This window comes from Maylandia zebra, linkage group LG4 (assembly GCF_041146795.1).
Source record: "Maylandia zebra isolate NMK-2024a linkage group LG4, Mzebra_GT3a, whole genome shotgun sequence".
NCBI lineage: Eukaryota > Metazoa > Chordata > Actinopteri > Cichliformes > Cichlidae > Maylandia > Maylandia zebra.
In genome coordinates, this window is record NC_135170.1 from 22516166 (window position 1) to 22529339 (window position 13174).

The 13174-nt window shown below is 37.9% G+C and overlaps 1 protein-coding gene across 4 annotated transcripts in view; it reads right to left on the minus strand.

The window, feature by feature from the left end:
* Positions 1–11841, minus strand: part of LOC106675070 (nuclear GTPase SLIP-GC) — a 141663-nt gene extending 129822 nt beyond the window's left edge. For 2 of the 4 annotated variants that reach the window (XM_076883181.1, XM_076883179.1), the window contains exons 1-8: positions 11596–11841; positions 11389–11470; positions 11109–11221; positions 10760–10798; positions 10444–10468; positions 10208–10288; positions 8865–8952; positions 7558–7774 (exon numbers count right to left, since the gene is read on the minus strand). In XM_076883181.1, coding sequence (XP_076739296.1) covers positions 7558–7774; positions 8865–8952; positions 10208–10288; positions 10444–10468; positions 10760–10798; positions 11109–11221; positions 11389–11470; positions 11596–11751 — 801 coding nt within the window. In that variant the 5' untranslated portion in view covers positions 11752–11841. Of the gene's footprint in view, positions 1–78; positions 166–255; positions 344–626; positions 758–841; positions 951–1059; positions 1178–1274; positions 1424–1514; positions 1692–1900; positions 2023–2139; positions 2228–2309; positions 2404–5374; positions 5551–5642; positions 5850–7221; positions 7438–7557; positions 7775–8864; positions 8953–10207; positions 10289–10443; positions 10469–10759; positions 10799–11108; positions 11222–11388; positions 11471–11595 lie in introns of all 4 variants that reach the window. The other 2 variants (XM_076883180.1, XM_076883182.1) reach the window with 2 other exon arrangements.
* Between the last annotated feature and the right edge of the window lie 1333 nt (positions 11842–13174).

Genomic DNA, 13174 nt, shown 5'->3' on the forward strand with positions numbered 1-13174 from the left:
TCATCAGATTTCACCCTTTTTCCTTTGAGAATTCACAGGAACTTTTAAAGTAACATGAAATAACATTTAAATATTTACCTGGCTACTATGATGTTATGTCTCCCTCTTGACTGCCCTTACTTTCATTGTAATGTTGCTGGACAGTTTCAAGATGCTCTGAAACATCTGAAAAGCAAACAAATATATAAAAACATGGGCTTAGCATTGTTCAACATTTTACTAACGATTTACTTTCATAGCCTATATTTTCTTTACCCGGGAGACTCTCACTCAAAGCTGATGCCTTGAGTGAGAGTTTAATGGAGTGGTCCATGGTTTCCTTCAGTTCCTTGCAGATGATCATCTAATTAAACATCAGAGCTTTTATAACTTTTCACAGAGTCAAATATTGAGGTTTAAAACAACTGAAACACCTGAATTAATGGGTGGGTGTTTGTTTAGAGTTCTTGTGGCCAGTTCAAACTGTTCAGTTCAGCTCATCATTGCAGACTAAATCTTTGTTATGCTCAAAAATAAAAATGTTAACAGCCACTCGCTAATGTTTAGACAATGTCCAGACTGAGCAAAAACACTCAAATGTAGAAAACCCCCAACATGGTCTCATTATAATTTGTAATGTGACAAACCATCAGTTCATTCATCTTCTTCATCATGGTCTTTTTTGCGTCCTCATACATGTTCCTATTTAAGGATACATGTGTCTCAATAGTCTTCCTCATTTTTTTCAGTGCATCATCTCCAGAAATTTTTTGTGCGTCTACAAGAAAAGAATAAACTTTGTCAAAACATTTTTTATGTACAATTGTGATTTATTACAGTGACAAGCTGACAATCTTCTTACCTTCATAGCACTTTTTCATGTTTTTCTCAGTTGTCTCTGTTAGACTGTTGTAGATGATTTTCTTCTCTTTTAGGATCATTTTGTTGAGTTTTGCCTTAATTTTATCCTCCTTAAAAGCATCAAACATGGATAAGTTAAAATACAAAATGACAGTTTTTTCATTGTATTGGTAAATTCTGCTATAATAAACTGACAAACTGGATTGTTTCATGTCGTACCTCTGTCTGAAGAAATATCAGCTGCAGTTTGACATCTTGGTATTTTTGAATCAGCGAATTTGTGTCAAGTGAAAATCTACTGATGACTCCATTGAAAGATCCGCCTTTAACATCATTTCTGAAAAAATGTTTCATGATGGCAGTTTTGACAAGTTTGCTTTAATCATTTTAATTGTAGTCTAATATGGTACAGTTTAATATTTGTTTATTCTTACGGGAAGGTCTTTCTGAATTTTTCATCAATGCTGTCAGTCAAGCATGAAGCTAATACTGTGTTGAGATTTATGTGTTCCCCTTTTTTTGTTTTGTGGATGCCGTCTTTTCTAACCACAGCCTGTAGTGTCTTAAAAAAACTAGGCTGTTTCTGTAACAGATCAGGAAAACAATTCTAAACACATGCTCATATAAAGTGCAAAATCTGTTGCTTTGATGTTAATTAAAATTCAGATACATACATCACGGTCCAAAAAGGATTTCAGTTTTTCTTCAGAGGTTTTGGAATTTTTAACCCCTTCTGTAAGACATTGTTCAAAATCCTTGATCGCTTCATCAACTGCTTTTTTCACTTGATCAAGTTGTTCTGTCATGTTTTTCTCAAGTACTTTACATACATCATCTGCTTTTCCAACACCCTGAAATTAAAAGAGTATATTTATTTTTTATTAAAGGAGTAATAACATAAATACAACTCTTTTTTTTATTCATCATTTTGAAATGTTGTCACTCAGTGCCTGTCAAGAAATCTTGATAACTAAAATTTTGTTAGGTGTCAGATTTATGGAAACATTTGAAGTTTTAAATTTCAGTAAAATATTGTTCCACATAGATAACATGACCTCACCTCTTTTCTGCACCTGGCACCTTCAATCAAAGACAGAATCCCATAAGCTCCACTCACGTAGTTTACTGTCTCAGAGTGACAGTCATTGAGATCTTGCAAAAATCCTTTAAGTTTTGGTATTTCTGTTGAGAAGAAATTTCAGTGCCACAGTTTAACATTACACACTTTAATTCAAATTAAATAATTCTTCTTTCAGTCAGAGCAAACTAAAACAACATGTGCATCAAGACTTCACCTACCAGTCTCTTCTGGACTTAGATGCTTCCCTTTTAGGAACTCTTTGGAGCTCACTGTGAACACTTCGAAACTGTCATCAGTGAAGTGTTTCTGGGGAAAGATGATTTAATTTTAAAGCATCCTTACAACTATGGAGAGTCTGTATTATTTTCTGTAAGCCTATAAAACTCACCTTAATCTTGGTTCGCTTGTTGAATTCTTTCTTTACTCCATCCTTGGCTTGAATGTTTCTTTTAACTATTCGATCATGGATATCAGCTGATGAACTACAAGAAATGTGCAAATATGTACTGTTACCATCATCACTATTATCATCACCATCACCATCATTAATCTGCGGCAGGCTGGGTGGTTTTGTTTTATTGTTGGCGAAAATATGGGAATCTCCCTTCTGACCAAGCTGAGCTTTCCCTGACTGTTGCACATCTGTAACTCATTGTTAACATGTAGATTGTATTTAAAAACTGGCTGTGAATCCGGCTATAGAGCCACCTGCCATTGCACTCAACCACAGGCTCTTCTGTCCTGATTGGATCTTCACCCCCCCCCTTCCCACAGACAAGACAATCGATAATCCAGTTGTGTGGCACACGGTGAGAGTGTGGGCTCAGATGAGGAGGCATTTTGGATTAACAGGCTTCTCCCTTCTGAGTTCAACTTTCTCTAACCCTTTTTTTCAGCCATCATTATCTGATCCTATATTTCGAGATTGGCATGATAGGGGCATAACATGTTTCAATGATCTGTTTTTTGACAATACCTTTAGATCTTTTGCTCAGCTTTCTGATAAATTTAATCTCCCACGTACACATCTTTTCAGATATCTGCAGATCAGACATTTCCTCTAATCTCAGATTCCAAACTTCCCGGTAGCACCAGCTGCAAGCCCAGGGGATATGCTCGTTACCCTAGTTCCAACACGAAAAGGATTTATCTCTCTTATGTATGACAGGCTGGTGAGCATGAATGGTTCTTCGATAGATCGGATTAAAATGGCCTGGGAACGAGATTCAAATCAATCATTGTCTATGGATAGATGGGACTAGGGATGGGTATCGAAACCCGGTTCTTGTTGAGAACCGGTTCCCACTGTTTCAATTCCTTGCAATTGTTTGCCGTTTTTGCAAACGATTCCCTTATCGATTCCAGTCGCCCCGAATGACGTCACCACGTTATGGAGCGTTATTTACCTTACAGGAAATATGGCACCTAACGCTCAAAAGTTTGGTTACACTTTACGAGAATGGATGACAACAGGCCAACTTGCAATACTTGCAAAGTAGATATTTCATTTAAGGGAGGAAACACTACGAATATGCAAAAGCATTTGCTCACAAAACACGCGATGACCTTAAATGAATGTCCTGTTTTAAATTCCGCTCCGGACTCGTGAATCTCAACGCAGCAGCAGCGGTAACGTTTGCATGTCCTCTCCCGTTAATGCGGCAGGTAAATAATCAACTAACAGTGCATATTATGTTAGCACGATCTGCCTTATTACAAAACCTGCCATTACTGTGCATTTAGGTGACCATGATGAGAGAGACAGACAGAGTCTTGCTGGCTCAGATGCTGGCAGTTCTCGCTGCAGTCTACCGGTAGCGTCTCCTTTCAGGCCAGGATAGACGAATGTCACTGAGCAGTGACCAAGTTTGTGGTAAAAGGCTTGCACCCATTTGCCACAGCAGATGCCCCCGATTTTCGGTAAGTGAATGTGTTTAATTGTAGGCAGGGACATTACTGGATATTCTTGTGTAATTGCTACTGAATAATTTATGTTACACTTTGTTATTGCTACAGACGAATATTTATTTTATTATTTTACATTTACAATGTTTTTTTCCTGGGGACCCTGTGACACCACATTGAAGAGCCGTAGGCTGGATCTCTTAAGATCTCACTGCTGGGTTTGTAAGGCCATGTTACTCCTAAATTTCTATCTTGTTCCTATCTTGTTTCTGGAGAGATATATTTCAAACTTTGTCCCTAATTCTTGGACACCATATGGATCCTAATCCATTAGTTGCGCTTTTTGGCACCACTGGGAAGGCTGATGCACGGTTGACCTCGTCACAGCATTGCATGCTCTCCTTCGCCTCCCTTGTAGCTAGACGTGCAATCCCACTTAGATGGAGGAGTGCCCCTTTGCCCACCCAGGCTCAATGGCTGAGGGACCTCATGTACTATCTGAGCCTTGAAAAGATCCGGTATGCGATTAGCAATAACAGCGGTAAGTTTTACAAGGTGTGGGGGCAATTCCTGAAATACTTTTCCAGCCTCCAGGTTGCGAACCCGACTTCCAGCATTATAGGTATGGGCAGGGGGTAAACTGATAAAAGCAATTATAAGACATGTGAGTGTGTCATTAATCTGTATTCTAGTATTTCAGTTCAAACAGTCACTGTGAAACTTACTTGTTTGCTGTTTAACAATTCTTTAACAATTAACAAATCTGTTTTTCTTTGTTGCTTCAAATGAATAAAAATATCTTTGAGGAAAAAACTGGCTGTGGCAATGTTTCTCTGCCTGATGGTGGTGGTTCTCCAGTTTGTTGCATTCTAGTTTTAAATGTCTGGTCTGGGTAATATCCTCTCATACTCCTACTTTCTAACCTGGGTTGTCAGAGCCTCTCACCAAAATATTTACTGCCAGTCATTGCATACTCTCCCCCAGACCACCACCTTAGGGTGGTGCTCTCCACTAATTCACCAGTTCATTGCTTATATTTGTTTCATTGGAAATAAACCTATTGAGCTTCAATTGTGCAAGTCTGCCTCACAGGTCCAGTCATTTATGATTATATGGCTTTATTTGTTAAACATATTTATTTTGATTGTTTAAAAAACAAACAAACTCGCAAATATCAGAGATTGGTACCATTTATTCTTAAAGCACTCAGAGAAAGGACAGCATATTTTATTTGGAGCGTGACGTCACCACACGCTGACATGCTCACATACAAATGTTTTTTTGTCACAGCAACTACTTTAACTTTGTTGCTGAAGGACAGTGTAAATTCCCCTGCCTGTCCCACTCTCCACTATCCCCCCCCCCTCTCTTTGTTACTCAGTCCACCATCTTCATTAAACTTTATATGATTGTATCTGCCTCAGACTCATTTTGACCCAAATGTTCTGCATTCATTACAACAAAGACTCAACTCTGTGTTTCATTCTAGCCTGGATTGATCTTACATGGAAACACCGTGTAGTTGATCAGCATTCAAAATGTACTTACAGATCATCAGAATCATCAACAAGATCAGACTTGGTGCAGATAAAGTGAATTTGCTGACATTCGCCACCATTTCCAATCAGACTACTGACACTTTCCAGGATCCCCCAGGCTGCTTTCTCTGATGCTGCTCGATTAATTTCAGTCACAATCCACACAGTAGAACAATCTCCAACTATCTGAAAGGAGAATAACATGTCTCAGTGCTTAATAGAAAGATGACTGTTTACAGACAACACAGTATAAGCAAAGAGCAGTAAATGTGAATTACCCCTTTCCACATCTGATCTCTGCTCTTGTTACTGTCACCATTTCCAGGAAGGTCCACAAGTGTGACATGCTGGAGAAAAGGATTGTTTGGCACCCTGACAGTCACACACTTCACCAGTGGCCAAAACCACTTTTTTCCTTCATTGGCTTCTCCTTGTTTTGACTCACTTCTTGTGTACTTAACAAATTGTGCAGAAAGTTCATTAGCCTGCAATAAATAATAAAAGTAAAGCAGTGCAGTTTAATTTCAGTCCTCACAGAATGTGCACTTTACAAAAACCATTAAAAAGTCAGTGACATAAAAATTCAGGTCATGTGAAATCCTTTTTAGAACAATCAACCATTTGATAGTTTCAAGAAAGTGCCTAATTATTATTCAAAACCAAAATTAAAATAAATTTTTATGATTTATTTAAAAGTTTTTATTCTGTATTTAAAATCACACTAAGTACACTCTTGGTCTCAAACAGTTAGTATTACTATTGGCAGAAACTACTTGATCTGTGTATTTTGCAGTTGTCCACCACTTTGGGACATTAATAAGCTACTTTAGGGTGCTCCCTTATTTACAAGGGATCACTACAGCTGATAACTTGTTTTGACTGTCAGGGTTTTACAGCACTTTGTGCCATTACTGACACAACCGACTGTCAGGCACTGATTTACTAAAGTTTGTGGCCACTTTGTTGACTTTGCTCAGCAGTGAATTTCTACAGAGCGATTTAAAAAGGGTAAGTAGGTTAAAACAAGGAACTGATCACTGTCGTGTGAAGAGGTAAAGGTTCTTACTGTGATTTAAAAAGATAAATAAATCATGCTCTACATCAGTGTTTCCCAACCTTTTGGAGCCACGGTACATATTTCACATCAGATAAATCACACAACACACCACCAAAGAAAAAAAGACAAAAAAACATATTGATAATTTTTCCGCGTACCAGGTATAGCAGTTTGTCTCCAATATACCTTTTTAGCTTTCTTCTGACCACTACTCATGCTAGGGCCTTCATCTGGGTCACAATTTTCTTCAGGACCCAGGTCAGATTTACTACTTTTTCTTTTCAAATATTTATCTATTATTACGTGCTACGTCGTCTCACTCACAGCATGACTATTGTGTAATTTCTTCTTCTTCATTTTTACTAGCAGTTGGTAACCCGTTTAATTAGAGCAGGTAGTTGTCTTCCACGGCACACCTGATCATTTCTCAGAGTGGTTGGGAAACACTGCTCTACATAATGGACCTGGACCAGTCTTGGGATCTGTTAACCACAGTTATTACAAGAACAGATTTTTTTTCTGGATATGTGATCATCTACATGTCATTATGGGATCTCAGTAAGATCTGTTTTGTTGGGATCACTGGATCTGTTTTCAGTGTTTTATGTTTTTTAGACTTTTGAATCTATGCTGCATTCTGTTTTCAGAAGTGAGTTATGTTTCCATAACTCTTTTGTTAATTTGGTCAGTTTCCTTTTGTGTCCAGGTTGTCCTAGTTTCACCTGTGTGCATTTCCCAGCATCCCCAGTGTGTAGTCTATCATGGCTGTCTGTTATAGTAGTAATATGAGTTTGTCTTACTGATTCACATCTCAAAATCTTCCGCCTGGATTGGAGAAATTCTGGAATTTCTTTGAAATATTTGCGGTCCATGAGGTTTTCAAAGGACTTTTCCCAGTCTTCTCCATACAGTGCTGACAGCTTTTCAACAGCATCATGATAATCATCATCTTCCTTTTTCTGATTTTTATTATTGTCAAGAAACTGACGAAATGACCACAACTCTTCTTTCCACTCCTACAAAAATAGATGACATACCATTTATTGAGGTATGTACCCAACCTTAAACCCCAAGAACTGCAGTGTAACACATGATTTAGCTTCAAAAACAAATCAAACTTTGAGAACTCATTTTACCTCCTTTGCGATGAACTCAATTTCTGCCTCATACTTTAAGCTACCTCTGTTAGCTTCCACTTTGATCATGACTGAGGTGCAGGCACTGACACTTCCTGAAGGCAAAAGATTCTTCTCTTTGATGATGGCATTTATCAAAGAGCTCTTTCCAGCCCCAGTTTTACCAAAGACACCAACCAGCTCCCTCTTGTCTGTCTCCAAATCACTGATCTTTTTCCTGTTGATCAAGATTTTAAATATGGGTTAATTGATTCAGTCATGAAAACATTTTTAAGCATGCTTCAAAAGGTTTAAAAGAGAGTTATATTATTTTTAATAGTAATCACTACTAGGTATTTCAGTTTTATAGACTCGCTCCACTAATTGTTTACTGTATGTTGTTTTGATCCACACCTTCTTTTTTGTGTCAGCTAAAGTGAAAATGTTTCCTTCAAGAGTTGGTAGATACCGGGAACAGGAAAAAAAATGTAGCTAAGTCACCAAAACTTCCTAAAAATATCAGTCTTTGTTGGTCTTAACTTGGATAGTTTTAGTTTACTACTGAATCATGAATGAATGAATCTTTGTCACTTGCAGTTGCCTGTATTGAAAATTGGACCTTGCTGACCGTAAATACAATACACATTGAGGAGACAGGTCAGACTAGGCGGCATAAAGGAAAAACAGTGAAATGTATAACATAAAAAGGGCAGTTGAGGAGAAAAAAATAAACTCTGCTCATACTGGTCCCCAAAAGGGAATCAGTATGAGAAGAAAACAAAAATTCCATAGCACAAAAGAAGCACGGATATTTTCCCACCTTAACACCATGACAAACAAGACAAGCAACAGGCGGGGAATAGGCCAATGTGCACAGCTGCATCTGGGACGCCGCGATCGTGCATCCGAAGCTGGGCCGCTGTCCACATTGGATGGGAGGCATTGGGTTCGGGGAAGGGTGGGGGGTGAGTGCATATCAGTGGCAGTGTACGTGTGTGCATGCGTGTGAGAATATGTGTCCTGTGTTCAGCCTGAGAAAGTGTCCTTTCTCCCAGTTAGGCAAAAATCAACAGTCTGCAGCCTACGCAGGTGGCCTTGCGGAATCGGGCAAGAGAGTCAGTGAGTTATCGTTTCTCAGGGAAGAACTGTTTTGTTCTTGTCGGCATCGGCCTTTAAGCATCCAGCTGGCACCGTCGTGTGTGTATGTGTGGGGGGGTTAGCCTCATGAAAGATGTTGGTTGTGTTGTTTTAGGACAAACAGACTGCATTTGACTTTTACAGTTGTTACATACATTACAAAATAGGAAAAAAAAAACCTTAATACTCACTTTAAGAAATCACTGAGTTTGTCTTGCTTATTTAGTCTGGCATGTACAAATGTCATGATGCTTTTCACACCGGACAGTATGACTGGTTCTGTTGGCATAAAAGTAAAGAAGTATTTATAAGGAATTATAGACTAGAATAAACAGAAAATGTAAAATCTCATGTTAAAAAAACAAACAAAGCAAACCTGTGTGAATTAGAGTATATCAGGACCATAATGTGACCACTTACCAATTAACCCTAATATACCATGCATCATGTGACTGTTACATTTTGACAAAAGCCCAAAGAAAAAGTAATTTCTAGTAGGGCTGGGTATCGTCACTGATTTCTAGAATCGATTCAATTCCGATTCACAAGGTCCCGAATCGATTCAATCCACGATTCGATTTAATTCGATTCGATTCAATTCGATTTGAATCTGGGAAATTTTGACAGTCAGAAATATTATAATTCAGATCATTACATTTACATATTTTTGTATCTATAAAAAGGAAGCTGACACTCGCAAGACTTTATCAAAGGTGTGAGCGCCACAGCAGATGCCTTTGTGTCAAAGTAGCTGAAGATAAAACACAGAAAAACATGAAGGTGATTTTCCTGGCCTAGATTTTATAAAAATATTCTGCAGTACATAAAAACCAAAGAAAACCATTAATCAGCACATGAACATTACCTCTGAAAAAGTTTACATTTGTTCAGTATTGAACAGCAGAAATTAGGTTTTCTTTTCGGAAGTATATAAAACAAAAAAAAACGTAGGCCGACAGCGCTGTAAACAACGGTAGACTTGTGCCTAACAAGCAAGCGAATAATGAAGTACAGAGAGAGAGAGAGAGAGAGAGCTGTGCATCATGGTGGAAGCAAAACAGTAAAAGTCAGAGTGAATTCATGACGATGTTTATGTGAAGCGTTTGGATCTTCTTTTGCTGCTGGTTCGGTCAATATTGTTTGGAGAGACATCAAACTAACAGCTTTATGATCAGCGCAAAAAGGGCGTGAACACAAAGCGCGGACCCGCCGACAGATCAGAATCAGCAAGCTGTCAGCTTTCAGCCCCGACTGTGAGAAAGGCGACATCTAACTGATTCTGATCTGCGGGTTGCGCTGTGTGTTTAAGTCTTTGTGCAGAATCCCTGTACCTGCTCTCATTTACTGTCTTAACTGTTTGGTGGTTGTTGAAAGTTTGTGAGATTTACGTTATCCAAGCCAGAATTGATTTTAATCGATGAATCGATTATAAAAACCCACCCCTAAGTTCTAGCATCAAAGATGTTGGACAAATTGTGCTGCACAAAGGTTTAACCCTTAAACTGTGACACTGTTTAGTAAGAAACGTAAATACCTTCAAATCCTGGCATAGACAGACGTTGTCGCTTAGCTGGTGACTGCAACCTGTCACTTTGAAGGTCTGATTTTCTCTTTCCTGATTGGATAAAAACAACAACAAAAAATAAGAAAAGAAAAACGTGTTTCTCTCAGTAAATTTATTCTTAGTAAAGTTATGTAGATTGCAAAAAATATTAGTGCCTTTAAAACAGAATAATATGAGATGCAATAAATACGATGCATGTGTCTCACCTGTATCACTTGTGGATGGCAAGACCTGAGGATGAATATGAGTTATACAGGAAATTATTACTATTTGCATTGGCATTGCTCTTTAACAACATTTAAAGGACACTAACATATAAGTTTTACAATCAACAAACTTAAATGCAGTTATTTTTTATTAACCAGCAGACTGATGAAAAATAAATTACAATAACCTTCTTCTTACTAAATATCAGTGATCCGACGAGACAGTTGTTTTATATAATTAAGTCCCAGTCCCAATGGAGCTTTACTTTGTCTCAGGCAGTTGGCTCATATGTCTGAAATTCAGTATAACCCTTACCTGAACCACATCAGCTGCTTCTTCATGCTCCTTTTCATGCTCCAGATAAAAAGTGCAAAGCCAAATATAATGAGGACTTAAACATGTACTAATTTTTTTTATTTCTCGTATAGATACAGATAGATATAGATAAAGATAGAAAATCTCAAGGCAACAAAATAGTTTGTAACTTTGTGTTTTGTTTTTCCTGTACAATCAAAACATTGTAAATCCATATTAGTAAACATTTAACAAAAATTACACTGCATAATATTACTGCCAGCACATTTTTCAATATCCAGATAATTCTAACAAAAATTCACCGCTGTACACTAAAATAACAATGATTGTTTAAAAAAAATGTAATTACCTTTAACAGCTTGAGGTTCTTCTTGAATCTCATTCTTGGTCCAGCTTTTGTGATCAAATTCTCAATTTCTCGATCATCAAGCTCACAAATAATTCCTGCGTCAATTTCTTGATCTGTAATTAAAAATAAAGTTGCAGAGATCAAGATTATTCTTAACTTGTTTCAGGAATACTAAATAAATGAAAAAGCTATGGGCACAGATCTATGAGCTGTTTTACAGTTTACAGATCTAATCAGGATCAATATCTGTACCCATCACAGATTCACGTTAATACTTTACCTTTAAATTTTTCCACCCACTCACTTAGCCCCCATTCAGCCAGTTTGGTTCTTACGAAATCATCCATGACCAAGAAATGAAACTGTAAGATAAAATGCAATATTTAACCAGACAATACTGCTTTAAAGATTAGATATTGTGACAAACGTCTCCATTAATGCAATCAGAGACACTGATATTAAATTCAGATTAAAAGTTCAAACTCACATTTTGTTGAAAGTAATGCTGGAAAAGGCTGCTGAGGGAGATGTGAAGTAAGCAGTGAGACACAAACAGGGAACAGGCGGGAAGAAAGAAATCGAGCAAAAAGCAAAGTCCACAAACTGGAACTGTGTGGCTCAGACTGCACAATTGCAACTGCATCTATACATAAAATAGAAATGTAAATCCAACATGAGTAAAGTGAGCGCAGGGAAAAGCAGAACTGAGAAAAGCAGGAAGTAGAGATATGTTTGCTCAGCGTAGATGGGAGTGGCTGGCAGACAGGTAACAACCTGCCTCGGAGAAAGTGGGTTTTTGTTGTTGTTTAAAATAAATCAAAGGGATTAAAGTTTTCAAATATTATAGGTTAAAACAAGACAAAAACACAGTTTTATGTATACTTAAAGTACACAGGAAGTCAAAACGTTAAAAAGAAGAAGAAAAAACACTTTCAGCTGTTCCCTTTTTCAGAAGAGCTCATAACAACAGACAGCTTCATATGTTAGTAATTTGTGCAGCTAATCAGGATCAAAGCAGGGATCTTTCACTTCTCGGGCAAACAGAAAATATCTATATTATGGAGCCACTAACGTTAGGCAAAGTTGCCTTACTAAATTAAGGTACTTAGATTAAAAATATCACCATAGTTTTTATTATATGCTGCCACATGTTGGCTATGTACGAATAACAAAGGTGTGAGACATTGTTGGGTGAACACTTTGTAAAAAATTCTTAATTATTACTATTCCAGTCAGTCCAATTCAGTTCAATTCAATTTCATTTGTAGAGCCCCAAATCACGACAACAGTTGCCTCAGGGCTCTTGGTATTGTAAGGTAGTGTCAGGGCTCTGTGTGCGGGCAGGCGGAGATGAGGATCCAAATGCAGGACTCGGAAAACAGAATGCAACTCAAAACCTCAGCTTTATTGCTGGCACGAAAACAAAACATGACGTGAACACTGAGAACAAAAACACACAGGCATAATCTGAGGGTATGACGTGACACTGAGCAAGGGCAAACACAGGGCTAATATACACAGGGAAGTAATCAGGGAATGGAAAACAGGAGGGAGACACAGCTGGGAGAGATAGGGGCTGACGAGACAGGGGGAGCGAAGCTGGACACACTGACTTAAGACACAAACCTTCAAAATAAAACAGGAAACAACAAAAGGACGCAGATTGAGAAACACGGACTTTACACGGGCAGAACTAAACCTAAACCAGAATAAGCTGGAACATACTAAATAATCATCATCATCATACAATAGATCAAGAAAATAACCAAAAATACAAAATCAAACCAAAACATGAAATCTCAAAATACTGGGTCAAAACTGACCCAGAACCGTGACAGGTAGACTCTACAACAATACATACAGAGAAAAACCCAGCAATCTTATGACCCTCTATGAGTAAATAGAGATAGTGTCTGTCTCCCGAATCCAAACTGGAAGCTGGTTCCACACAAGAGGGGCCTGAAAACTGAAGACTCTCCCTCCCATTCTACTTTAAATATTCTAGGAACAACAAGTAAGCTTGCAGTGGGAGAGCAAAGTGCTCTAATAGTGCTCTAATATGGTAC